Source organism: Mesoplodon densirostris, chromosome 14 (assembly GCF_025265405.1).
Source record: "Mesoplodon densirostris isolate mMesDen1 chromosome 14, mMesDen1 primary haplotype, whole genome shotgun sequence".
NCBI lineage: Eukaryota > Metazoa > Chordata > Mammalia > Artiodactyla > Ziphiidae > Mesoplodon > Mesoplodon densirostris.
In genome coordinates, this window is record NC_082674.1 from 52312554 (window position 1) to 52340183 (window position 27630).

The 27630-nt window shown below is 42.2% G+C and overlaps 1 protein-coding gene and 1 non-coding gene across 4 annotated transcripts; both read right to left on the reverse strand.

The window, feature by feature from the left end:
• Window positions 1–26702, reverse strand: FAM161A (FAM161 centrosomal protein A). 3 transcript variants are annotated; one of them, XM_060117369.1, is made up of 7 exons: window positions 26452–26702; window positions 14348–14586; window positions 10938–12104; window positions 8694–8793; window positions 1461–1615; window positions 911–999; window positions 1–49 (listed from the first exon to the last, which is right to left on the reverse strand). In XM_060117369.1, exons 1-7 carry the CDS (start codon window positions 26626–26628, stop codon window positions 36–38), a joined length of 1941 nt encoding a protein of 646 aa, XP_059973352.1. In that variant the 5' UTR covers window positions 26629–26702; the 3' UTR covers window positions 1–35. The 3 variants fall into 3 exon arrangements, with proteins under 3 accessions (XP_059973352.1, XP_059973353.1, XP_059973351.1); XM_060117370.1 differs by lacking the exon at window positions 1–49 and adding an exon at window positions 10429–10596 and having other exon boundaries at window positions 306–999; XM_060117368.1 differs by lacking the exon at window positions 1–49 and having other exon boundaries at window positions 306–999.
• LOC132502237 (U6 spliceosomal RNA) lies at window positions 22195–22301 on the reverse strand. The gene has a single exon (XR_009534432.1). It is a non-coding gene; the product is annotated as a U6 spliceosomal RNA (small nuclear RNA).
• Window positions 26703–27630: the final 928 nt, after the last annotated feature.

The following is a 27630-nucleotide window of genomic DNA, read 5'->3' on the forward strand; positions in this document are numbered from 1 at the left end:
TGGCCTCTATATTCTGACATCCTCCGTTATTTAGCTTAACGGCAGCTCCCTAAGGGCATATGAAACAATAGACTTGGATTTTTCAAAAAAAAAAAACCCAGTAACTCTCAGTGCATAAATGAATGTAAATATGCAAATTAACTATTTTTTCCTGTTTTATTACTTTTTAAAAATGGCTCAGATAAGAAATTTAAAATACCTAGTAAAATAAGTTTGAGGATTCATTTTGTGAGATGTACTGCAGAGAAAAAGAAGGAGCAAGTAGTATAATTTAAAAATATTTATTGATTCATGCTTTCCATAACTTTTTTTTCAAACCAAAGGCCAATACTCCCCTCTGCTCTCAATGCTAAGCAATTTTTTCCACCCAAAATGATAAAATTATGTATATTTTTATACCTAATCGGTTTCTGACAGCATGATTCTCAAACACTTTTTAAAAATAGAAGTAAGATCAAAGTTGCAAACAGACCATATGTAGTGATTTTAAAAACTGAATAGGCAAAGCCTGACTCTAACTGACCAAATGACCCATCAGCTGGATTCGGCCTTTTCAGGCTACACGAGGACTTTGCTCAAGAGACCTGCATGGGGCTTCCCTGGTGGCGCAGTGGTTGAGAGTCCGCCTGCCGATGCAGGGGACACAGGTTTGTGCCCCAGTCTGGGAAGGTCCCACATGCCGCGGAGCGGCTGGGCCCGTGAGCCATGGCCGCTGAGCCTGCGCGTCTGGAGCAAAAAGAGACCTGCACGTTATCAGACAGCTTCCCATGGATGTCCTTAACACCACAAGCGCGGCTTCTGATACCCAATGCTGCCAACAACATCAGGGGAACAGAGAGGAGACCCTGCCAACTGATTCAGTTTTATTCTTCAACACAATTCTCTTCTCCACTCTCTTCATCAGCTTTACCTGTTTCCTTGCAAGAATCTTGGCTGTTGGTATCAGTAAGATAATTTTCTTCCCCATTCTCTCTTTCTTCTATTTTTTCTTCATTAAAGCTAGAGGAAGAAATTTATCAATCTTTCAAAGGAAAAATGATTTGGTTTAAAGGTAAACAAACCCTCTGTAATGTACGCCATCCTGCAGTTAGTCTTCCTCAAGTGTATAAGCTCCGATTTATCAAGAGAAGTCTATAAAAGTACCAATTGGGAAAGTAGATATTCTTCTGAGAAGTAATTTATTTTAAAACTTGATTGACTCAAACTTCATTTGAAAGCATGCTAATATTTTCATTATTTATGTCAGAAATTTAAATTATTTTACTTTAAAAACAAAATACTTCATCACCGTATAATATTTTGAAGTGTCAAACATGTTAAAATGTCAGTATGTTTTACAATAGTTCACATGTATTCCATTAGGTAGAAGACCTTTTAAAATATTATAGAACAGAATTTTAGCTTTCCTGCAAGTAAGAATTTTTTCAAGGTAAACCATTCAGACATCTTATATATGTTACCTTTCTTTATCTTCAGTGAAACTTTTCATCTCTTGATTGCTGAAGTACTCAAATATTTTTCCACTTTGGCCTTTCTTTGAAACAAACTCATCAGATATTCCTAGTGCTTTTAAGGTGTTAGAATAATGCTTTTGTGCTGCCATTCTTGCATTTTTCTATAGGAAAGACAAACCTTTTTAGATAAGAACAAAAGACTTTAAGTTTCCATTACAAATGTATGGGCTAAAAGCTTCAGTGAAAATTAAATTCAATAATCACAGTTGGTTGAAAAATATGCATACCCTCTGACCAGCAATTCCACTCCTAGGTATATGCCCAGAGAAACTCCTACATATCTGCCCAAGGAGACATAACAAAATGTTCAGAATAGTACTGTTTGTAACAACCCCAAACTGGAAACAACCTAAATATCTATCAGCAGTAGGATGGATAAATAAATTGTGACATATTCATATAACAGACTAAAATAAAGCAATGAAAATGAACTCTAGCTATATGCCACAACATGGACGGATCTCACAAGCAGCATACCACAGAAGAGTAGATGTAGTATGATTCATTTACATAAAGTCCAAAAACAGGCAAAACTAAACTATGTTGTTTAGGGATAGGTACATCAGTGGTAAAACTGTAAAGAAAACAAGGAAATGCTTATCTCAAAAGTTAGAAGGGTGGCTACCTCTAGGTGAGAGGGTTTTGATCTGGGAGGGGCACACAGGGTTTCTGGGGTACTGGCAATGCTCTAATGCTTTTAACCTGGGTAGTGGCCACATGAGTTTTGATCTATAATTATTCTTTACTGTATACTGTTTCATGACTGTTCAAGGATATCTGAAAAAAATCAGTAAGAAAATAAGTTCCTGTGATAGTTGTCAGAGAGTTCTTTATGTGCCTACTGTAAATTTTACTCTTTACAAGCCATATCTCTAATCCACCGAAGATGATAAAATCATCAATGTTGTTACCTTAATTCTGTAGAGGAAGCAAGGGATACAGCAAGAAAAACATGAATTTAGAACTGGGTTCAACTCTCCAGAATGTTACTTCCTGGCTTTGGGACCCGTGGGAGTTGTGATGACACTCTCATACCTAAAGCAAGTCAGTTGTCATAGTTCCTGAGACCACAGGATTTACAGAGACATAAGATGACTGGGGTTCTCATTAGTGCCTTGGCTTTAGTCCAATTTTATCTCCTATGAGTGGACATGAACTAGTATAGGGCCAAAAATCGTCATCTGGACCTCAAACTAAAGGAAAGTCCCGAGGAATGGCCCAGCCCCAATGTACCACTGGCATCCCATCCTGGAAAGGGTGTGGAAGAGCACCCAGTCTCACCCCAAATTTAACAAATAAGTAAGATACTCCCTCCACTCTTGCTGAGGTTAAGCGGTTTGCTTAAGGTCACAGGATATAGTGAGAGGGAAAACCAAGTCTCTTAATCCTTTCCTGAGTCTTCTCCACTCCACCATGCTGCTTTCTAAGTGGTAGTGGTTATCCTGGAGTTTGAAGGTAGCCTGAAGCCTGACTTCAGCAAATCAGTGTCAGATATTTTCCTAACCCAGGGATTCCGGCATAAGGAAGGACCATGGAGTCTAGTGTTCCATGGGAGAAACGAAAATGGCAAAGACTGATTACAATGGATAAGACTATCACCAGTGCATTTCCTGACATGCTAGAAAACTGAAAAAAGAAGCACTCAAACTGCTGCTAAAATGCACCCACTGTGAATAATAATAATTTTTAGAAAAGTAAGTAAAAATGCAACCAGAGGCTATGAACACCAACAGACAAGACTTGGGGAACTGAAAGGCACAGCAAAGTGAGATGAGAACTATGCCCCAAAGACTGTAAAGCAGAAGAAAGAAACCCCAAATGTAACCCAATGTGTTAAGAAAAATATATTCTAATTTTAAGCAAATGAAATATAAAAGATTTAAACGATACTAATCAATGTTAGTGCTTGTAAGCCTTCATCTGAATTTGGCTTAAAATCCAATTTAACATCTATTCAGTTAATAAATCCTGTGATTTTCAAGAAACAGGAAAACATGGTTTGTTCTGTCCTGGATCACAGGCTTACTCTGCTAGGGGATAACTCAACAGCAGCAAGACCACAATTAACACTTATAAATGGGTAATGCATAAAGTTGTGAGTGAATTTATTAAATAACAGCTGTTAATTAGCAGCAATAGTCACTGCAAGAAAAAAAGAAGTTCTAATTTATGTTAACAAAACCAAAACAATGGTGAGTCACTGTCAGTCACCCTGTATATAGAATTTATGACCTTTTAAGATTTTATATCAAGGTGAAGAGTGTGTAATTGTTCCTAATTGAAACAAACATTTCCCCCTTGAATTTCACAATGCAAAAGAACTGTAAAGACTATGAAATAAAAGTAGTTAAAATAACTGTATGGTTATTTTGTTTTTCTATCTAAGACTGCAAAAAAACCAAATTAACTTTGTTTCTTGAGGAAACCAAAATAATAAGAAATGATGAAAGTTTGTCTACAATCACTGCCCTAGTTTGAAGGGGAAAAAATACTTAATTTTTATGAGCCTAAGTTTAGTTTATAGTAATTCTTTCCTTTATTTAATAATAACTGAATACTTATTTTGTGACAAGCCCTCACGGGAGGTAGAAGGTATATGGGAAGAGAGAACAGCATATGTGTGGGCCAAGGATGGTGGAAGAAATATCAGCTATGAAACTAACCTATGTTTTCAATATTTAACATTTCTTTATGGGTTTAATTTCACACACACCACTTATTTTACCACATTTTCTCTGGTGCTTAGAAAGAGTGGGAATTCACAGCATGGTAAAACTGCTTGTTAATACTGAGACTCATCACTAGTATTGTCAGGGTAGTGCTCTCAGCCTAGACTAATCCCAGGAAGAAACAGTTCAGTTTGGGTTCAACAAATGTTTCTTAACATCCCCTTTGTGCCATACATTGTCTTAGGTGCTAAGTGTTAGGAATACAAAGATTTGACCAACACCTTTAAAAGAACTAGCTGAAAGAGAAGAGAGCATTGAACAGATAATTTCCACACAACATGCAGGAGCAAAGACAGAGATGCACAAAAGGGTAATAAAAGACCACAGAGGAGGACTTCCCTGGTGGCACAGTGGTTAAGAATCTGCCTGGCAATGCAGGGGACACGAGTTCAATCCCTGGTCCAGGAAGATCCCACATGCCGCGGATCCACCAAGTGTGTACGCCACAACTACTGAGCCCACGCGCCTAGAGCCCGTGAGCCACAACTACTGAAGCCCGCATGCCTAGAGCCCATGCTCTGCAACAAGAGAAGCCACCACAATAAGAAGCCTGTGCACCACAACAAAGAGCAGCCCCTGCTCGCCACAACTAGAGAAAGCCTGCGCACAGCAACAAAGACCCAACGCAGCCAAAAATAAATACATAAAAAGACTAAAATACTTACTTAAAAAAAGAAAAAAAGAGGGCTTCCCTGGTCGCGCAGTGGTTGAGAGTCTGCCTGCCGATGCAGGGGACACGGGTTTGTGCCCCGGTCCGGGAAGATCCCACATGCCGCGGAGCGGCTAGGCCCGTGAGCCATGGCCGCTGAGCCTGGGCATCCGGAGCCTGTGCTCCGCAACGGGAGAGGCCACAACAGTGAGAGGCCCGCGTACCGCAAAAAAAAAAAAAAAGAAAAAAAGAACATAGAGGAAATGGCACGCAACCCAATCTGGGGAAACAATGCAAGAAGCGATTTTACACTAAGCCTTGAAAGAGTAAGAGGAAAGATAGGAAGAAGCTCTAAGGGTGCTGAGAAACAGAATAAATAAAGATTTCAAGTTTGAAACTAGTAGTCTGGTATGGTCTGAAAGTAAAGAGTGTACAGAGTGGGGACTGGGGGCGGGCAGTGGTCGATGAACTAAAGAGGTCAACAGGGATCAGATAATAGAGGATTCTGTACACCATGCTAAGACTCGTGGACTTTCTTCCAGGAGAAAGTAGGACAGCTTAATGTTAAGTGTTTGGAAGCAGACTGACTTGGGTTCCAATCCTAGTTCTATTATTTACTAACTATAAACCTTATGAGTTACTTACTTTCTTTCAACTTCAGTTTCTTCCTCTGCAATACAGGAATACCCACCTTGCAGCATTGTTTGGAGAAGTCAATGTCAAGATCCTTTGATACCATTCAATGAAAATGAGAATGAATGGCATCAGTGAAATGGATGATTGCCACTGTTATTGGGGTTATTAACTTCGTACTCAGGGTGAACGTGGTGGCAAGGGAATGGGAATGGCAAAGCGAAGACAGAATGCAAGGCAGGAAAACCAGTCAAACCATTATAACTCAGATAGGAAATAACTAAGGTTTCACCTAGCATTTCACATTAGAAATGGAAAAAGGTAGATGCAAAAGTTATTTAGAAAGGAACTTGTCACGTCTCTTAGTGACAACTGAATGGAGAGAAAAAGAGGTTCCCAGTTATCTAAATTGTGGCCCAACAAAAACATGAACTCAAAGAGGAAGATCTAGTTTGGGGCAAGATGAATGTAAGACGCCTGTGGGAAACCTGGGTAGATACATCCAGACAAGTGGACATAAAACCTGCAGTTGGGAGCTGGAGATAACTACTTTGAGGTGAAAGTCAATCACTTTATGCTGAGTAACACAGAACAGCTTAAGATAATTTTTTTCCCCTAAAGTTGAAACTGAGATATGAAAAAAAAAAATCCCTTAAAATGAAAAGCAGGGCTTCCCTGGTGGCGCAGTGGTTGAGAGTCCGCCTGCCGATGCAGGGGACCCGGGCTCGTGCCCCGGTCTGGGAAGATCCCACATGCCGCGGAGCGGCTGGGCCCGTGAGCCATGGCCGCTGAGCCTGCGCGTCCAGAGCCTGTGCTCCACAACGGGAGAGGCCACAACAGTGAGCGGCCCGCGTACCGCAAAAAAAAGAAGAAAAAAAAAAAATGAAAAGCATTACATAAAATTATATCCAAATCAGTCAGTAAAGGGTTCCCATAACTTTGAGAGGCTGTAATTTGTAGATTTACCCATAACACATGTCCTCTGTCTTCAGTGAGTCACTGACATGGGCAGCCCTATAAGGACACTCATCTGTCCCAGACACTTGCTGGCAGGAAGCTCCAAATGTAACAGCTTGAAATTCACAACACAGCACCTGTAACCTTCAGTGATTTTGTCCATTGTTAAACCATGTTGCCCATAGTAGCCCCTCCCTTATGGACACAAAGGGGAAGATCATCTGAAATTGACAAATCTCTCTTAAAGGAAAGTGTAAAACTGAGTATAAATCTAGTAAAATCAGAATTCACTGTCCATAGGATCAAAGTATTTTTTCTGATAAAAAGGAAGTGCTTCTCACAGACAGAAAACAAACTTATGGTTACCAAATTGGGAGAGGAGGGATAAATTAGGAGGTGGGATTAACAGATACACACTACTTTATATAAAACAGATAAACCACAAGGTCCTACTGTATAGCACAGGGAACTATATTCAATATCTTGTCATAACCTATAATGAAAGAGAATCTGAAAAAGAATATACATATACACACATATATACCTATATAACTGAATCACTTTGCTATATACCAGAAACTAATACCACATTGTAAGTCAACTATACTTCAATTTTTTAAAAAAGGAAGTCCTTTTGGTAATTGTAGATAAGACTAAAAATTATAGACTCACTTAAAAAAACTGATCAACAAAATGAAAAGGCAACCTACTGAATGGAAGAAAATATTTGTAAATCATCTACCTGATAAGGGGTTACTATCCAAAATATATAAAGAACTCATACAAGTCATTAGCAAAAAACAAATAATCAAATTTAAAAATGGGCAAGAGGTCTGAATGGACATTTTTCCAAAGAGGATATTCAAATGACCAACAGGCACATGAAAAGGTGCTCAACATCACTAATCATTAGGGAAATGAAATCAAAACCACAATGAGATATCACCTCATACCTGTTACAATGGCTAGTCTCAAAAAGACAAGACATAACAAATGCTGGTCAGGATGTAGAGAAAAGGGAACACTTGTGTGCTGTTCGTGGGAAAGTAAATTGGTGCAGCCATTATGGAAAACAGTATAGAGGTTCCTCAAAAACTTAAAAATAGAACTACTACACAATCCAGCAATTCCACTCCCAGGTAGTTATCTAAAGAAAATGAAATCACTATGTAGATTCACTGCAGCATTATAGACAATAGTTAAGATGTGGCAACAACCCAAATGGCCACCAAAAGGTGAATGGATAAAGAAAATGTGGTATATATATATATATAATATATATATATATTATATATATATATAAAATATATATATATATACACAATGGAATATTATTCGGCCATAAAAAAAAGGAAATCCTGCCATTTGTGACAATACAGATGGACCTTGAGGGCATTATGCTAAGGGAAGAAGTCAGACAGAGAAGGACAAATACTATATGATCTGATTTATGTGTGGAATCTAAATACACACACACACAACTCATAGAAAAGGAGATCAGATTTGTGGCTATTGGAGGAATTGGATGAAGGTGTCAAAAGGTACAAACTTCCAGTTATAAGATAAATAAGTACTGGGGGTGTGACGTACAGCATGGTGACTGCAGCTAACACTGCTGTGTGGCATATTTGAAAGTTGCTAAGAGAGTAGGACCTAAAAGTTCTCATCACAAGGAAAAAAAATATTTTTGGTAACAATACGAGGTGATAGATGTTAACTAAACATACTGTAGTAATCATTTCCTAATATACGTATGTCATTATGCTGTATACCTTAAACTTATACCTGCTATATGTCAATTTTATCCCAAGAAAACTGAAAAAAAAACTGTCAGAAATAAGTCTGATTCAATTAGCCATTTTGTTTCATTTTTTAATTTTTCAAAGACTTCCAAAACTCCCCTTAATATTTGGCCAAGTTGGTACTGAAAAAAGACTAGCCATTAAAAACAGGTTGTGAAACTATTATTTTGAAAATAATTGGATTAGCAGCATGTTCTTTATCAAGCTTACAAGCCTCATCAAGATTCAATGCTCAGATTTAAGCAAAACTACTTACTTGACTGATGTGATGAAGCTGTCACAGAAATAATACTGTCTCAGTAAATTATATAACACATAAGAAAAATGGACTATAAAAATTAGGAGATAGAGATGTTAAAAAAAAAAGAAAAAAAGCTGACAATAGCTATCAAATTCCAACAAACACAACCTGAGCAACTCTTTCAAATAGCAGTGGCCTGTTTTTTAATTTTTCTTCTCTTTCTTCTAGTTCTCGTCGGTATTCTCTCATCCTTTCTTTTTCACTCTTTCTAAAATCAAATAAAAGGAATGGAATTTTTAAAAGAAATAAGAATTTGCACATATAACATTTAGCATAGATGACAAATCAGAAATTAAGTCATGAGCACAGTTTATCACAGTTTCTTTTCTAGACTGGTAAATTTTTATGGAATGCAGGATAAAAATTCTAGGTTCTGAGAGCACACATTTTACATCCCAGCAACAGTCTGGGTACCTTGAGGTTCCTGAAATCTTCAAAGCATAATGGATTCAGTGGCTTTAAACTGGCCTGAGGAGATAAATGAATGCCCTCTTATCTCATTTATAAGTATTTATAAACCAAAAAAGTTTGGTCCAAATTTGGTATCTTCTCTTTAAGGAATTTCTTCTGAAAACAAGACCTTGCTCTTCTTTTTTCCCCTAATGATATCTCCTATAGGTTGATGGCACAGTTAAATGGGAGCAGGGTAGGGGAGAAATGGGGAGTATGGGAATACCACATAGAGAGGAACAGGAACCAAAATATATAAATTCACAGTAAGTATACTTACTATTTGAACTAGATCCTATAATAAATTAAATTATGCTACTTTCTCTATGTAAAATACATTAATTCTACCAAGATCATAAGACTTCATGGATTAGAAAAAATAATTATACCATAAAATGATAATTATGCCTAACTATACACAATTTAGCATTATGGAAAATCCCATTTACTTTCTAAGGATGACCAGTATATTTCTAACGAATATTTTGCTCAAGTTCATCAAATAAAGCTCCTTCTATCAATGAATTACATTGATACACATTATAAGGAATGTATACATAACATCTGTTACAAAGGAATATAATAATTATTATACATAATATACATTTAAAAAGGAGCACTCATAATTAAAAGCAAATATAGATTTGGGGGTACTTATAAATCAGATTAAAAATTAATAAATCATATTACTTACCCAGCTTTGAGGGAGATATTTTACTACTTAAACATGAACATTTTTATGTCGCAACATAAAAATGTTCCTCTGGAACACTGATTTTCAAACTTTGTACTGCAGAATTGCAGCATGTAATACATACTACTAAACCTTAACACACGTGTTAACTGACACACCACATAACTGATGTTAACATCAATGTGTTAATTTGTGCTATCAGATTTCATGCAGACCTTAGAACAAAGCTCTCTGACATATCTGTTTATTGAAGAATATTCTAAGATTACACGGCAAGCTGTTAAAAAGAGCTTTATCTGTGTAAATCAAGATTTTTCTCAATATTGCACTGTGCAATAAAAAATAATATAAAGAAAAAGTTTAGATGCTGATGTAAGATTACAACTGTGAACCATGGCCACAATATGTTTTTCTGTTCATCAACATGGCGTCATGGTCCTGGAGTCAGTATACATGTTTGTTCTCACCACGAAGTGAGTGAGTATGAGAGACAGAGAGAGAGAGAGAGAGAGAGAGAGAGAGAGAGAGTGTGTGTGTGCGTGCGTGTGTGTAAGTTAACTATAAGTAACTGATAGTAACTTGAATCCAGAAACTGAAATACTAATACTATTCTTAATTTGTTCATATATTGGGGGTCCACTGATTAAAAAAAAAGTTTGAAAACCAATGATCTGGAGGGTCAGGATTCTCTCATGATACCTGAGAGATTTTACTCTGGATTTAGACATTTGAGCTAAACTCTGATGTGAGTCATAAGCCTTAGCCCGGGTTGTCAAGAGTTTCTGCAATTCTTTCATTCTTTGCTTCTGCTTAGTTAGGATCCGATTTCTCTCTTCTTCCAACATTTTCTTTTCCTCAAGTGATCTCCTGAGGGCAACAAACTAAGGCTTAATTCACTTTAAGCCAATGAGAATGTTGTTTAGCAAAGACTTAATTCAGGATAATTCAACGGTTGAAAAAAAGGGGCAACCTTCTGAGAAGGATCTGAGTTGTAATTAGAAAATCAATAGGGTGACTAAACTTTTCTATCCCCAAAGATTCATAAAATGGAAAACACATTCATTTCTTAGAAGAACACCCTCCGGCAAAATGTTCTATATTATATAGTAAAATATGTTACCAGATAAAATAACGTCATATTTTCAAATTCCCCAATACAAAATCAATGGAGCAACCATGAGTCAATCAGTGCTGTATCAGTTATTTACCTTGTGGCTTGTTCTCTTCCCCTGGAGGACACCGTGGGCATGGGAGGGTTGCAGCTACAAGGCACAGGTTTTGTATTTCTACTTCTTACTGGTGACCTGCGCCTTGGAGACAGACAAGGCCAACGTGTTTCTTTTAAATTTTCTTCATCTGCTTCAATATCTGCCAAGATTTTCTCTCTTTCAGTGGATGCATGTGAGGCTGCATGAAGGTCAGATGGTTCACAGACTGTCAGGGGTTTTGGACACTTCTGTTCTGAGTGATGTTTCTCATATCTCTCAGGAAGGTCTTCAGAATCAGCAGTCTGGCACCTAACCTTGTGTTTACACTTGGACTTTTCAGCCTGTTCAGGACACTTGGGCTTCCTTGTAGCATAACTTCTGCGAGCTGGACTACAAGGAACAGGGGATGAATTCTGTAAAAAGTCTTGGCTTCTCTGCTTCATCCTAATGTTTCTATAGAGCTCTTCTTCTGTTAACTTGTCATTGATAGTTGAACCATAAGTAGATCGAGGTATTGGTCTGGCTTTAAATTGGTTTGTTTTCTTTTTAGACTTAAAACAGTCTTTCAGCTGCTTTTCCCGAATTTGCTTCTGTTCCTCCCTTGCAATAAACTTAAACGGCTTTTGCGAGGCCAAAAGAGCTTCTTTGTTTTTCTCCTTCATAGACCTCCTCCGTTCTTCATTTTGCTTGACTATATCATGATAAAGGGGGAGAAAGACGAACGCAGGAACTGGGTTGGCTCGGAATTTTTTCTTACACTCTGATTCTTCTTCTTGTTTCTTGAGCAGTTTGCGTGCCATTTCAATATCTGATTTAGATTTCATGTTCTCTTCTTTTTTCTTCTGCTCTCTAATCATCATTTGAAAAGGCTCAGGTACTGTAATCTTTGGCACCCATTCTTTTGGCTTCTTTTTTTTTTTTTCAAGTGCTGGCAAGTCAGCATCTTCAAACTGGATATAATCTTCAACAGAGAAGTTTGTCCACATGTTGTTGATGAGCTCCTTAGCATAGGTCATCATTCTGCTTTTCTCAGAATACTCTTTTTCTACGTTGGGCAACTCATCTTCAGAGGAAGACACAATCAAGGAGGAAGACTGACCTAAATCAGGCTCTGAAACTGATGTCATTAATGAAACAGGATGATGGGAGCTCTTTTCTGATACAGACCTAAGTAAATGAGAAGAATAATTAGGTTACTCTTTCAGCTGCATGTGACCAAATATAAAAATTAAGACCTACATAATTTCTAAGATCAAGGCAAAATCAGTTAGAAAATAGGGGCTGGATAAGGCTTGTGAAAATCATAAATTTGTTTTAGAACAGAGCCTGGTAGATGCCAATAAATGATCTAGTTTTACTCCCTCATTTTACAGGGCAGGAACCTAAGACAGTAGAGGCTCCTTGGGTCTAATCTTGAATTCTCCACACGTTTTCCAGAGTCACCATCTTAAAACATACATCTGATCACATCACTCTCCTTCCTGAAACTTTCCCGTGATTTGTCATTGTTACAAAGTCTAGATTATAGGGACTTCCCTGGTGGCGCAGTGGTTAAGAATCCGCCTGCCAATGCAGGGGACATGGGTTCGAGCCCTGGTCCGGGAAGATCCCATATGCCACGGAGCAACTAAGCCCGTGCGCGACAACTACTGAAGCCCGTGTGCCACAACTACTGAAGCCCATGTGCTGCAACTACTGAGCCTGCGCTCTAGAGCCCAAGAGTCATAACTACTGAGCCCACGTGCCACAGCTACTGAAGTCCACACGCCCTAGAGCCCGTGCTCCACAACAAGAGAAGCCACTGCAATGAGAAGCCCGTGCACCGCAACGAAGACTAGCCCCCGCTCGCTGCAACTAGAGAAAGCCTGTGCACAGCAACGAAGACCCAATGCAGCCCCCCCCAATTTTTTTTAATTGAAAAAAGAAAAGCCTAGATCTTAAAGCCCTTCAAGACTAGCCCCTGCCTTCCTTTCCAGTTTCACCTCTTGCCTCTCCCTATCCCGTCACCATTCTTAAGTGAGATCCAATCACAGGGGGCTTCCCTGGTGGCACAGTGGTTAAGAATCCACCTGCCAATGCAGGAGACATGGGTTTGAGCCCTGGTCTGGGAAGATCCCACATGCCACGGAGCAACTAAGCCTGTGCGCCACAACTACTGAGCCTGCGCTCTAGAGCCCGCAAGCCACAACTACTGAAGCCTGCACACCTAGAGACTGTGCTCCAAAACAAGAGAAGCCACCACAATGAGAAGCCTGCGCACCACAACGAAGAGTAGCCCCACTCACTGCAACTAGAGAAAGCCCATGCACAGCAACGAAGACCCAGCACAGCCAAAAAAAAAAAAAAAATCCAATCACAGGGGACTTCCCTGATGGTCCAGTGGTTAAGAATCTGCCTTCCAATACAGGGGGACACGAGTTTGATCCCTGGTTGGGGAACTAAGACCCCACATGCCTCGGGGCAACTAAGCCTACGCACTGCAACTAGGGAACCCGTGCACCGCAACTACTGAGCTCTCGAGCTCTGGAGCCCTCGTGCCATACCTAGAGAAGCCCGCACGCCTGCCACGAAGAAGAACCTGTGCGCCAAAATGGAGACCCAGCACAAGGAAAAAAAAAAAAAGATCCAATCATGGGAAGTTCCACACAACACACGGTGATTTCTCACGGCACCATGCCTTGGCACACATGCTTCCTGCTGCCTAGAAGGCCACTCCTTGCTTCCTACACCTGCTTCAGCTATTTCTCCTTCAAGACTGAACTCAGATACGACAATCAATGTGCCTGTATCCCTCCACTGACACCTTGACATGATCAACTGCTCTTCCTCTGTCTCCATGACACTCTGTTACACCATGTCGTGTGTTTGGATCTCAGCTAGTCTTTGACCTCCTTGAGGGCATCTTGATTTTGACTCCTCGGTGCCCAGACAAGGTCTGGCACACAGGAGATGCACAATCAGAGCTGACCAACTCAAGTCTCAAAAGAAGCAAGTTTATGGCAAAAATGACTATTTTGAAAACTTAAATCAGATCTATGTCTTAGCTCTGAACCTTCTGTACTATATCTTTACTGAGCTCATATTAATCCACATATTATTTTAAAAAGGGCTTTTAAAGTTAAATTTTAATATTCATCATTTGAAAATGGCCCAGACTAAATATTCTGATACATGTCTAAGAATGGTGGGTCAGAGAGAAAAGAACAAAGGGCCATCAAATGACCCACAAGGCAAGAAGCCACCTAATAGGTTGATCAGCCATCAAACAATCTAAATAAAATCTCACCTCTGTATATCATTAAAAGCACAAAGGAATATTTGAGAGAAAATATTCTGAAATAATTTTGTTCTGCACCTTTAAGTATACATTTTACTTTACAGTCCACAAATAACATTATGTACAAACTTACCTGGAAGAGACACTAGCAGCTTCTTCCATGGTGATCGCTGGCTGAACTTCCTTTAAATTTAATTTATTCTGGTACATTTTCTCTAACTTTGCCATAGTTTCCATGTGGGCTGCCTTCAGCTCTTCTAGTTTCCTGAAGTACTCTTCATTAGAGTGGTAAATATCAGAAAGGTCCACAAAATCCTCACAGCTTATACGTTTTTGTTCATTTACCCCAGAAATGTTGGCGTTAAAATCAGCCTGGTAGGAGGAAAAAACCTGTTATATGATGGCTGGAATTGAAAGACAAATTAAGTTGACATGGTTCCCAATGCTGCTTTTTAAAAAGTCCACTTAAATAGATTATATGTTACGTGTGAACTATGTACATATAACAGATTATAAGTTACTTGTGGGCTATGCACATTTTCTCCTAATGACATTTTATTAAGAACAAGAGCGAGAGACCAAGTTGCCATAAAATAAATGTTATTAAGTCCATTTTATAAAGGATGGTTAGATTCCCAGGTCATGTACTAACCCATACACTACAGTAGGATCAAGCCAAACCACCCTTTATAAAGAGCCTCCTTCTGGAGGAGCTTCAAGATGGCGGAAGAGTAAGACGCGGAGATCACCTTCCTCTCCACAAATAAATCAGAAATACATCTACATGTGGAACAGCTCCTACAGAACACCTACTGAACACTGGCAGAAGACCTCAGACCTCCCAAAAGGCAAGAAACTCCCCACGTACCTGGGTAGGGCAAAAGAAAAAAGAAAAAACAGAGACAAAAGAATAGGGATGGGACCTGCACCTCGGGGAGGGAGCTGTGAAGTAGGAAAGGTTTCCACACACTAGGAAGCTCCTTCGCGGGAGGAGACTGCGGGTGGTGGAGGGGGAAAGCTTCAGAGACACGGAGAAGAGCACAGCAACAGGGGTGCGGAGGGCAAAGCGGAGAGATTCCCGCACAGAGGACCGGTGCTGACCAGCACTCCCCAGCCCGAGAGGCTTGTCTGCTCACCCGCCGGGAAGGGCAGGGGCTGGGAACTGAGGCTCGGGCGTCAGAGGTCGGATCCCAGGGAGAGGACTGGGGTTGGCTGTGTAAACACAGCCTGAAGGGGGCTAGTGTGCCACAGCTAGCCCGGAGGGAGTCCGGGAAAAAGTCTGGAGCTGGCGAAGAGGCAAGAGACTTTTTCTTGCCTCTTTGTTTCCTGGTTCGCGAGGAGAGGGGATTAAGAGCGCTGCTTAAAGGAGCTCCAGAGATGGCCGCAAGACACGCTCTGAGCGTGGACCCCAGAGACGGGCATGAGACGCTAAGGCTGGTGCTGCAGCCACCAAGAAGCCTATGTGCAAGCACAGGTCACTATCCACGCCTCCCCTCCCGGGAACCTGTGCAGCCCGCCACTGCCAGGGTCCCATCATCCAGGGACAACTTCCCCGGGAGAACGCACGGCGCGCCTCAGGCTGGTGCAACGTCATGCCGGCCTCTGCCGCCGCAGGCTCGCCCCGCATCCGTACCCCTCCCTGCCCCCCCCCCCCCCCCCCCGCCTGAGTGAGCCAGCCCCCGAAGCAGCTGCTCCTTTAACCCCGTCCTGTCTGAGCAAAGAACAGACGCCCTCAGGCGACCTTCACGCAGAGGCGGGTCCAAATCCAAAGCTGAACCCCGGGAGCTGTGCGAACAAGAAGAGAAAGGGAAATTTCTCCCAGCAGCCTCAGGAGCAGCGGATTAAATCTCCACAATCAACTTGATGTACCCTGCATCTGTGGAATACCTGAATAGACAACGAATCATCCCAAATTGAGGAGGTGGACTTTGGGAGCAAAGATATATACATTTTTTAACCTTTTTCTCTTTTTGTGAGCGTGTATGTGTATGCTTCTGTGTGTGATTTTGTCTTTATAGCTTTACTTTTACCATTTGTCCTAGGGTTCTGTCTGTCCATTTTTTGTGGGTTTTTTAAAATTACTTAATTTTTTTTCTTAATAATTATTTTTTATTTTAATAACTTTATTTTATTTTATTTTACTTTATTTTATTTTATCTTCTTTCTTTCTTTCTATTTTTTCTTCCATTTATTCTGAGCCATGTGGATGAAAGGCTCTTGGTGCTCCAGCCAGGCATCAGGGCTGTGCCTCTGAGGTGGGAGAGCCAAGTTCAGGACACTGGTCCACAACAGACCTCCCAGTTCCACATAATATCAAATGGTGAAAATCTCCCAGATATCTCCATCTCAACCCCAGCACCCAGCTTCACTCAACGACCAGCAAGCTACAGTGCTGGACACGCTATGCCAAACAACTAGCAAGACAGGAACACAACACCATCCATTAGCAGAGAGGCTGCCTAAAATCATAATAAGGCCACAGACACCCCAAAACACACCACCAGACGTGGACCTGCCCACCAGAAAGACAAGATCCAGCCTCATCCACCAGAACACAGGCACTAGTCCCCTCCACCAGGAAGCCTACACAACCCACTGAACCAACCTTAGCCACTGGGGACAGACACCAAAAACAACAGGAACTACGAATCTGCAGCCTGCGAAAAGGAGACACCAAACACAGTAAGTTAAGTAAAATGAGAAGACAGAAAAATACACAGCAGATGAAGGAGCAAGACAAAAACCCACCAGACCTAACAAATGAAGAGGAAATAGGCAGTCTACCTGAAAAAGAATTCAGAATAATGATAGTAAAGATGATCCAAAATCTTGGAAATAGAATAATTACAAGAAATGTTTAACAAGGACCCAGAAGAACTAAAGAGCAAACAAACAGTGATGAACAACACAATAAATGAAAGTAAAAATTCTCTAGAAGGGATCAATAGCAGAATAACTGAGGCAGAAGAACGGAGAAGTGACCTGGAAGATAAAATAGTGGAAATAACTACTGCAGAGCAGAATAAAGAAAAAAGAATGAAAATAATTGAGGACAGTCTCAGAGACCTCTGGGACAACATTAAATGCAACAATTTTTGAATTATAGGGGTCCCAGAAGAAAAAGAGAAAAAGAAAGGGACTGAGAAAATATTTGAAGAGATTATAGTTGAAAATTTCCCTAATATGGGAAAGGAAATAGTTAATCAAGTCCAGGAAGCACAGAGACTCCCATACAGGATAAACACGCCAAGACACATATTAATCAAACTGTCAAAAATTAAATACAAAGAAAAAATATTAAAAGCAGCAAGAGAAAAATAACAAATAACACACAAGGGAATCCCCATAAGGTTAACAGCTGATCTTTCAGCAGAAACTCTGCGAGGCAGAAGGGAGTGGCAGGACGTATTTAAAGTGATGAAGGAGAAAAACCTACAACCAAGATTACCCAGCAAGGATCTCATTCAGATTTGATGGAGAAATTAAAACTTTTACAGACAAGCAAAAGCTAAGAGAATTCAGCACCACCAAACCAGCTTTACAACAAATGCTAAAGGAACTTCTCTAGGCAGAAAACACAAGAGAAGGAAAACACCTACAATAACAAACCCAAAACAATTAAGAAAATGGTAATAGGAACATACATATAGATAATTACCTTAAATGTAAATGGATTAAATTTTCCAACCAAAAGACACAGAGTGGCTGAATGGATACAAAAACAAGACCCATATATATGCTGTCTACAAGAGACCCACTTCAGACCTAGGGACACATACAGACTGAAAGTGAGGGGATGGAAAAAGATATTCCATACAAATGGAAATCAAAAGAAACCTGGAGTGGGAATTCTCATATCAGACAAAATAGACTTTAAAACAAAGAGACAAAGAAGGACACTACATAATGATCAAAGGATCAATCCAAGAGAAGATATAACAATTGTAAATATTTATGCACCCAACATAGGAGCACCTCAATACATAAGGCAAATACTAACGGCCATAAAAGGGGAAATCGACAGTAACACAATCATAGTAGGGGACTTTAACATCCCACTTTCACCAATGGACAGAAGAGCCTGTGCACTGCAATGAAAGATCCCGCGTGCTGCAACAAAGACCTGACACAGCCAAAAATAAATAAATATTTTTTTAAAAAAGCCCCAACCAAGAGTACCAAGAGTCCAGGGGGCCAAGCCACAGGCAACAGGAGCCTTAAAGGATGTGAGCAGAGGACAGACATGGTCAGTAACACTCAGAAGGACTCTCTGGTAGCAAGTGAGGTGGAGTGAAGGGAAGCAAGGTTGGCAGCAGTTGATGGGCTACTGCAAGGGTCCGAGTTAGAGGTATTAAGGGCAGAATTAGGGAACAGCACCAGGAACACAAGAAAGGAGGCTGCCTTGGGAGATTTAAGAAGCTGAATCATCAACTTGATAATAGCCTGGACTGTGGGCAAGAAACTGAAAAGGTTTCTTTTTGGAGTGCTGTATGTCTAGGTAGATGACGGGGCTTCCATTCATTAATATAGGGAATACAGGGAGGAAGAGTATTTTAGGGAAAGGAAACTAATCTCTGTTTTATATACACTAAGTGTGAGAGGATAGTAGGGCAGCCAAATGTACAGGAAATGGGGGAAAATAGGTCTGGAGACCTGGTAAGAAGGCTGGGCTGGAGATAGAGATATGGGAGCCAGCAATGCACACAGAAGTGCAGGGGCAGCCTTGGGTGTGGATAAGGCTGCCTGTGGGCAATGAGAGGCAAGAACCTGAGGATGGAAATGTTGGCAAACACCAGCATCTAAATAAGCAGTGACAGGAGGACTAACAGGAAAGGGACAGTGGTCATGAGAGATACAAAGATCTAGTTGAAACTGAGCAGAACCCTGTAGGGTCCTCCTGGGCACAGAAGTCTTTCTGTGTCCCCATTTCAAAGGGCAGCTTCAAACAGTTACTAATTTGAGGAGTGAGGGAATGCAGAAACAAAGGAAAAGCAATCAAGAAACAGTAGTGAAGGAAAGGGGAGGGTCCTGGTTCCTCCTCAAGGGATATATGTAACAATCTGATACGAATCTCTGAGTTCTTCTACAGGAACTAAGACCCCCACCCAGGTGGAGGATGGTAACTTTAGGCTGAGCCCAAGCACATGGACCCCAGACTGGCTGGAACCAGAAGGCTGATGACTGAGATTCCTGGAACACCACCCTGTTACCTCCCCATCAACCAATCAGAGAAAGGTTACACACCCTGCAGCCCTCCCCGCTAATTCTGCCTATAAAAACTCTTCCCCATTAGGGGAGTTTGGGCTTTTTGAGCACAAGCCGCCTATTCTCCTTGCTTGGGGTTGCAATAAACCTTTCTCTGCTCCAAACTCCACTATTTTGGTTTGTTTGGCTTCACTGTGCATTAGGCACACAAACTTGAGTTCAGCAACAAAGTGATAAGGGTATTTAAAAGAAGGGAGCTTTGGTTTGGTTTGAGTTTGGAAGATAAGGGAAGGCTTCCTATAGGAGGTGATGTTTGGGCTGAGTCAACGAATGGAAGAATCTGGGGGATCATAGAAAGTATTATATATGGGGAAAGAGGGAACAGGTACTCCAAAGGAAATGACGTTAGCAAAAGTGATGGGGATGGGGGCGGTGGTGTGTGGTGGAAAGCAACGTGCACACAGCTGCAGGCTAAAAGGAAAGTAAAAATGCATAAAGCAATTTTGGGAAGCAAGCCTGGAAAGGGAAGTTAGGGCAAGCAGGCGGTGCTTTCTGTTTCTTGTCTACCACTGGCTCCTGACCACTCACGGGTCACCTGGTTTCAGCCCCTTTACAACCCTTCAAAGCTGAAAGGGTTTGATGAAAGTTAAGTAACTTTTCAGTTTGGAGCGTTCTCGTGGCGTGGGGAAAAGATTACAGACGTGGTGTCAGCATTCTCATTCATGCCTAGGTTCTGCACTTCTTAGCCATGTGACTTGGGCCCTAGCCTTTTGAACTTTAGCTTTACGATACATAAAGTATGTGTGCCAGGTGTTAAACCGGTGTCTCGGCTCCAAAGCCGTGCTATGTGATGCTGGGCTTGGGACTCTGCAAACCACATTTCCGCTTTGCCAGCTGCTTCCCGCTAGACTCTGCTAACAGTGGGGCTACAGGGAGACTGCAAGGCTGGAGGAAGAAGCAGGGACTTATTCCTTCCTGTTAGTTCTCCATCTGCTAATCCGCTTGTACCGCCCCAGCAGGGTTCCTTGTCCGGGCGGGCGGCAGGAGCTCCTACTAGCAAAAGTGGCCGATTCCAGTTTGCAGTTTTTCCGAAGCTCACAGAATCAGCATATCACCTCGGCTTACTGTTCCCTCTCCCTGCCTCCATATATCTGAACAGCCCAACTGCTCACTCCTTCAGACCTTCACTCAAAATGTCATCTTCTCAGCAAGGCCTTCATTGACTACCCTGTTTGAAATTACAGGGCTTCCCTGGTGGCGCAGTGGTTGAGAGTCCGCCTGCCGATGCAGGGGACGCGGGTTCGTGCCCCTGTCCGGGAGGATCCCACGTGCCGCGGAGCGGCTGGGCCCGTGGGCCATGGCCGCTGAGCCTGCGCGTCCGGAGCCTGTGCTCCGCAACGGGAGAGGCCGCAACGGGAGAGGCCGCAACGGTGAGAGGCCCGCATACCGCAAAAACAAGAAAGGAAAAAAAAAAAAAAAAAGAAATTACAGCCTCTCCCCTGACTCACTGTCAGCCTCCCTTTGCTGCTATCTCTCATAAGTACTCACCACCAACTGATATCTCTGCTGATTTGTGTGCTGGATGTCTGCCTCCACCAAAAAGTGAGCATCACAAAAGCAAAGCGTTTGTGTACTTCGTTCAGTTGTTCCCCAGCGCCTAGAAAAGTGCCTGGCCAATGGCAGATGCTCAATAAGTATTTGTTGGATGAGCGAATGTCCAGCTAAAACAATATTAAGTTTCTCCCAAGGAAAGAGGACAGGTATTCCCTCATAAAGACTGAATCAAAGAAATATTGGCTGCTCAAGAGTGATATCCTACTGAGTATTAAGGAAAGGGCTTATTTTCCAAAAACTACCATTGAAACAGAGTGGATATTCCAAAGACTCGCTTTTAGGCAAAAGCATTCACATGCTCTCCATTCATTCTTTTAGAACACTCCTTAAAAGGAGTCCTTATAACAATCATTTTCACAGAAAGGATGAAGTTTATTTGAACCTGGAAAAACTGTTTGAAAAAGATATAGAAGGATGAGTAGCTTCTGAAGACATGCGGTAAACGATAATTATACTTATGCACTGACTTTTGCACAGTATCCATTCCATTTCAGCTTAATACTGGTAACACTAGTCTGAACTTTTCGGGTAAAGTGATCTCACAGTGTTTTACCCAATAAATGGTTAATAAGCAACTTCCAACTCTAATTTCATCTTAAATTGTCTCCACACAGAAGGAAACATTTAGTAGTTCAAATAATCTAGACCAAGGACATTATTTTCCAAGAGCCTAAAATAGCACCCTTTCCCTTTAATTGTTGAGCTTTCTGTGGAATGTTTTTGTTCAGGCAGCCACTAGATTAGAGGATAATCTTCCCTAGATTGGCTTGACCCATTTAGATGATGTCTCCTTCCAACACATGTTGCTTCATTAGTAATCAGCACTCATAATTATTTGTGTTATAGTCGATCTACTATCATCTACAATTATGGAATTTTTATTTAAAAAATTTTTTGCATTAAAGGGATTTGTAAGGAATGAGGCAGATCTAAATGTACATAAGAGAAAAAAAGCAAGTGGCAGAACAATATGTATCTATAAAATGCTACCATATATTAAAATATTATGTACACAGGAGACAGGAAAAAGCCCAGAATATATATCAGTTTCAAAACAGTGGCTACTGATGAGGAGGGAGGGGGGAACCAGATTTTCTTTTAGAGGGGAGAAGTGTTAAAAGGGCTTAACCCTTATTTATAACATTTTTTTAACATCTTTATAAAAATATGGATCACTTCACTAATTTAAGTGTCATCCTTGCACAGGAGCCGTGCTAATCTTCTCTCTATTGTTCCAATTTTAGTATATGTGCTGCCGAAGCAAGCACGGTATAACATTTGAAATTTTAAAAGGAGAATGTGTTCATGTATTACTTCTATAATTAAAATGTAACTTAAAAAGAAAAAGAATGTTTTGTGAATATTAATACTAAATTAAAAAATGAACAATTTCTCATGGCTACTTGGTCTGCCTGGCACCTCCCGTGCTCCTTGGGGAAGTGGCTCTCACACTGCCCCAGAGATCCTGCCTACCTGTCCCTTGCTCTTCTACCTGCTCCCACCCCGACTCCCAACTACCCATGATAATTCCTTTATTTCTTCAGTAAAAAAAAAACCCATCAGAGGGAAGTTCCCTCATCTTCCCATCTACAAAACTGCCTGCCTTTGTGCCCCTTTGCTCCTTCCCTCCTGCTTCGGGGATGAAATGTCCTTCTCTTAGCAGCATTTGCCCCTTTCCCTTAGCATTGAAAGCAATAAATTGGAAACTTCCACACCCCTGCAATAATTCTTCTACCACTGTAGCTGGTCTTAATCTCTTTTGCCCCCTTTTTCTCTACCTGACTGTTAAATGTCAAGGGTTTTAAGAGTTCTATACTAGGCCCCTTCTCTTCTTTCTCTGAACTCTCCCCTTAAGTGACTTAATCCAGTGCTTCAAAAATGCTGAAAACTCCAGATGGAGATTCTCCGTCCCACACCCAACAGGACTACAGTTTCATAGGCCCAACTGCTTCCTACATCTTTCCACTTGGTAGTTTCACAGGTATCTCAAATTTACCATGTTCAAAACTGAAACCTTGATTCCCACTCAGCCCCTGAATCTATTCCTCCCCAAGTTACCCACAATTCAGTAAATGATGTTATCTTCTATGCAGCTGGTCAAACCAGAAACGTGGGAATGAGCATTCTTGACTTCTTCTTCCTTGGCCTTCACATCCAATCTAATCTAAGTCCTATGCAATCTGTCCACTTCTTGCCATCTCCCCCGGGCTCTAGGTCCAAGCCACCACTTCTAGCACCTGAATTACTGCAAAAGCCTCCTATCCAGTCTCCTTTCTTTGTCAAACCCTCCAATCATTCTCCACAAAGCCATCAGAGTCATCGTTTTAAAATGTAAATAGGAACATGTCACTTAAAGGTCTTCAAGGACCTCTCACTGCACCTGCAATAAACGCTAAACTCCTTACCTTGGTCTACAAGGCCCTCCTTACCTCTCCAACCTCATCCCCTCCCCTCTCCCTCTCTCTCTTCTCCAGTCCCATTGGCTTTCTTTCAGATCCTTAGTCACACAAAACTCTCTCTCTTCCTATCTTTGGGCCTCTGCATATGCCGCTCCCTCTGCCTGGAATGCTTTTCCCACCCCCACTCTTCAAATGGCTGCTCTTTCTCATCGATTAGGCATTGGCTTAAATGTTAACTCACTGAAATAGGTTCCTTCCTATTTCTTTTTTTTTTTTTTTTTTTTTTTTTTCGGTATGTGGGCCTCTCACTGTCGTGGCCTCTCCCGCTGCGGAGCACAGGCTCCAGACGCACAGGCTCAACGGCCATGGCTCACGGGCCCAGGCGCTCCGTGGCATGTGGGATCCTCCCGGACCGGGGCACGAACCTGCGTCCCCTGCATTGGCAGGCAGACTCTCAACCACTGCGCCACCAGGGAAGCCCTATTTCTTTTTTTAATTATAGTAAGCTGTTCATTTCTTTCCCAACATTTCCTGTCTTACAATCATTTGACTGTCCATTTTTTATTGTCTAACTTCCCCATCAGAATGGAAGCACTGTGACGACATGAGCTATGTCTGCTTCATTCACTACTGAATAGTCTGTGACTGGCACTTAATAAATGCTCAATATTTGTTGAAAAAGAGAAGGCCATCCCACTAGGAAAGTCAGTGAAATTTTAACTGTGAATTATAGAATAGTGCTTTACCCATGTCATCATCAACCCCATAGCAAGGTCTATGAACTGATATCTCCAACTGAGGCTAGATTCAAGAAATATGACTTAGTGCCCTATATGGGCACGGAGTCCTGCAAGGGGTGTGCATGGAGCCGGTGGTGGGGCGGGGGTTGCTTTGGCAAACCAAAGGACTTAAAGGGGCCTACTGTGACAGTTGGTTCTCTAATCAATTTTGTGTGGTGATTCTGGTAAGCTGAGTTTACTCCATCTTATAGATGATGAAGTTGAGACAAACTAACCTTTAAAAAACCAAGGTGGAGGGACTTCCCTGGTGGTGCAGTGGTTAAGACTCTGTGCTCCCAATGCAGGGGACACAGGTTCGAGTCCTGGTCTGGGAAGATCCCACATGCCTCGGAGCAACTAAGCCCGTGCGCCACAGCTACTGAGCCCGTGTGCTGCAACTACTGAAGCCCGCGCACCTAGAGCCTGTGCTCTGCAACAAGAGAAGCCACCACAATGAGAAGCCCGTGCACCACAACAAAGGCCCAATGAAGCCTAAATAAATAAATAAATAAAACAAATAAATAGAAAAATAAAAAACCCAAGGTGGAGACCAAGCCAAACTGAAGAAGGCAAAGCTTGGCTCGTGCACTCCCTTTCTTGGCTTTTCAGTGCTTTGTCTGCCAACCCCATGTCCTCTGACCATCAGGCCTTCTACAGTGGCAGCTTATCCAGATTTGCTTTTGGGTCCTTCAAGTACAGTGGTCTCAAAACAGTGTCAAACTCCAAACTTAGCTTCCTTTTTCAGTAGGACCATGCCCCTTGGAGATTAGCTCATTAAGCTAACCTCTCCTAAGGTGATGTTTCTCATACAAATCTGCAGTTTACCAGGGCACTCTGGAAGTATACCTGTGGCTACAGAACTGACTGCTTCCTCCACCACAGCAAGCCAAAGTAGAACTTAATCTTTGCAAGAGTTGTTCAAATAACAGTCCCACTGGCAGTTGTTATTATTATTACTAATTTATACAAACTGTCCTTTAGCTATGACATACTCTCTCATTTGGTTATTATAATAGCCCAGTGAGACAAGAAAGAGAGACAGTTATTATAGTTCTTTTACAGATAAGGAAACTGAGATTGAAGGAAGTTACTTCTGAGTATCAACTAGCAAATGAACAGATCCTAGCCCGGGACTCCAAATCCTTTTTCTCCATTCAATTTTTTTTCCAACATAAGTTTGCCTCCTTTGTTGGCTCCTGAAATTTGTGTTGAGGGGAAGCTTTATCATGAATGAATCTGGTCCTAGGTCACTGACCCTGGTTCATGTTCAGGGTCTCAATCTGCCTTACTCTGGATAACCTCAAGTAGTTTATCTGTTGATAAAATACTGCCCATAAAAGGTGTTGCTACAGATTTTCTCATTAACAGTTTTAGTGTAGATTAAAGAGATTAGAATTCCAAAATACCCAGTAATTTCTATTAGCCCCAGACCACAATGTTTTGAATCTGAGAAGCTTTGGACAAATGGTATTAAGAATCTTTAACCGGGGTTAAGGAGGTTTATGTCTGCAGATTACTAGTTAAAATTCAAGGTTCCCATCTTTTAAGTGAACAGAGCCGATGGCAGACTTGACCCTCTACCTGGTAGACAGGTGGGTCACAACACATTGGACACCGAAAATTGATCAGTGAAAAAGCTGTCTCACCCCACCCTTAAGAGCCGTGTGGAAACATTGGAACCTCAGTAATTTGTTTTTCTGGAGGCTTAACTATATCTGTCTGATTTACCCAGCGAACTCTTGCTGGTTTTAAACATCATCTCTCATGTTCTGTATTAAAATGCACCAATAACCAAGACATCAAGATGACAACAAAACACACCTGACAGCACAGCTGATTCAGTGGCGTTTTATGGGTTATCCTCTATGGTTAGAACAGTTTTCCTCAAGTTGAAAAAAAAAAGAAGAAAAAGAAAAGCAAATATCTACTCCCAACAGATGCTGGGGCATAAGGAGTAAAGTTCTGTACTTTTCACTCTCTGGAAACAGACTAACGTAAATGCTCTCCAAGAAATTTTTACAACAATCTCTTTACTTAAAGTTAAAAGACTTTTCAACGCCTTGGTTTTGAGTATTTTCCGTGGGATCACAGAGAACGTGGTGGGCCAGGCTCACCGGTAGGGAGGGATCTGGACAGGGCGCGCGTTTCCCAGCACGCGCCTCACCAGCGGGGTCGCCGACCAGCCTCCAGTTGCACCCCCCCGGGGCCTAGCCCCAGCCCACTTCCCGCCCCTGCATTACCGGCGCCCGCGCCGACCCCGCTGCCTCTTCCTCCTCCTCCAAGGCCGCCGCCGCCGCCGACAGGGACTCTACGGGGTCTTTGCGTTCGTAATGGGTGACCCGCGCTCCGGTGCTGGGATTGACCGGGGCTTGGAGACTGCTGGCCGCCAGCTTCGCTGCTCGGTGCGAGGCGGCCATCACCAAGCCACCGAGGCCTGAGCGCCCGCGCTGGGCCGGGGCGTGGAAGCCGGCGCGGCCGTAGGCGCCCGACAGCTCCTTGCTTGGGGAGGTGGTTACTAGGGGTCCGGTAACTAAGGACGCTACAGGTGCCGCAACGGGCCAAACGTCACTCAAAACCGGCGCACACTGCGGGAGGCCCGAAGTGGGGGCCTCCTGGACAGCGGGAATCAGTATTGAATCTTTGCTGGTTTAGAGGGCTGGTGGGCAGAATAGGGCACCTCTTCCCCTCCTTCGCGCTTCACCGCCTAAACGCAGGCTTCTCACATTATACTAATGAAACGACACGTTTTGTGAGTGAAAAAGTGCATTTTTATTCATTGAAATAACCTGTTAGGAGGAGACGGCGGCGGCAGAGGAAAGCTGGAGATGTTATCACGTTGCGGTCTCAGGACTGGAAGGTTCGCATGCCGCTACCCAACATGGCTCCCCCGGAAGCCAGAGAATGGGAGTCCAGTACATTCTGTTCTGATTGACTTGAGAGCTAGCAGAAATCGACCAATCCGGAGGAGGCTGCTAGCTATCCCTCTCGTCTGACCAATAAAAGCCCAGAGTTGGGTGGAGCCTGGTCCACCCACCAGTGAGTGACAGTGCAAGTGTATGAACCGCGTGTTTGCTCCTTGGGTTCCTCAGCCTTATAGTGGCGCGGGTCGGAGGGCGAGAGAGCCCAGCAGTAGCCACAGACAAGTGTCATCTCCATCTCACCCCCATCAACATCTCCCACCTGGGATGTGGGTGCTTCAAATGACGCCTTCCCTCTACACCACGCGCCTGGAAGAGAGGCCTAGCCTTAAAATAGCAGGCGTGGTGCAGTCCAGCCACCTGCTACCTAAGCCCCTACCTCCTGAGGCTGAGGCTGCAGCAAACTTCCCCCCGCTATTCTTCAGCTTCCTCCCACTCCCTGCGATACAACCTGCCACCGCCACCACAAAGGTAGAGTGTGCAGCACGCGATGTCTAGAAC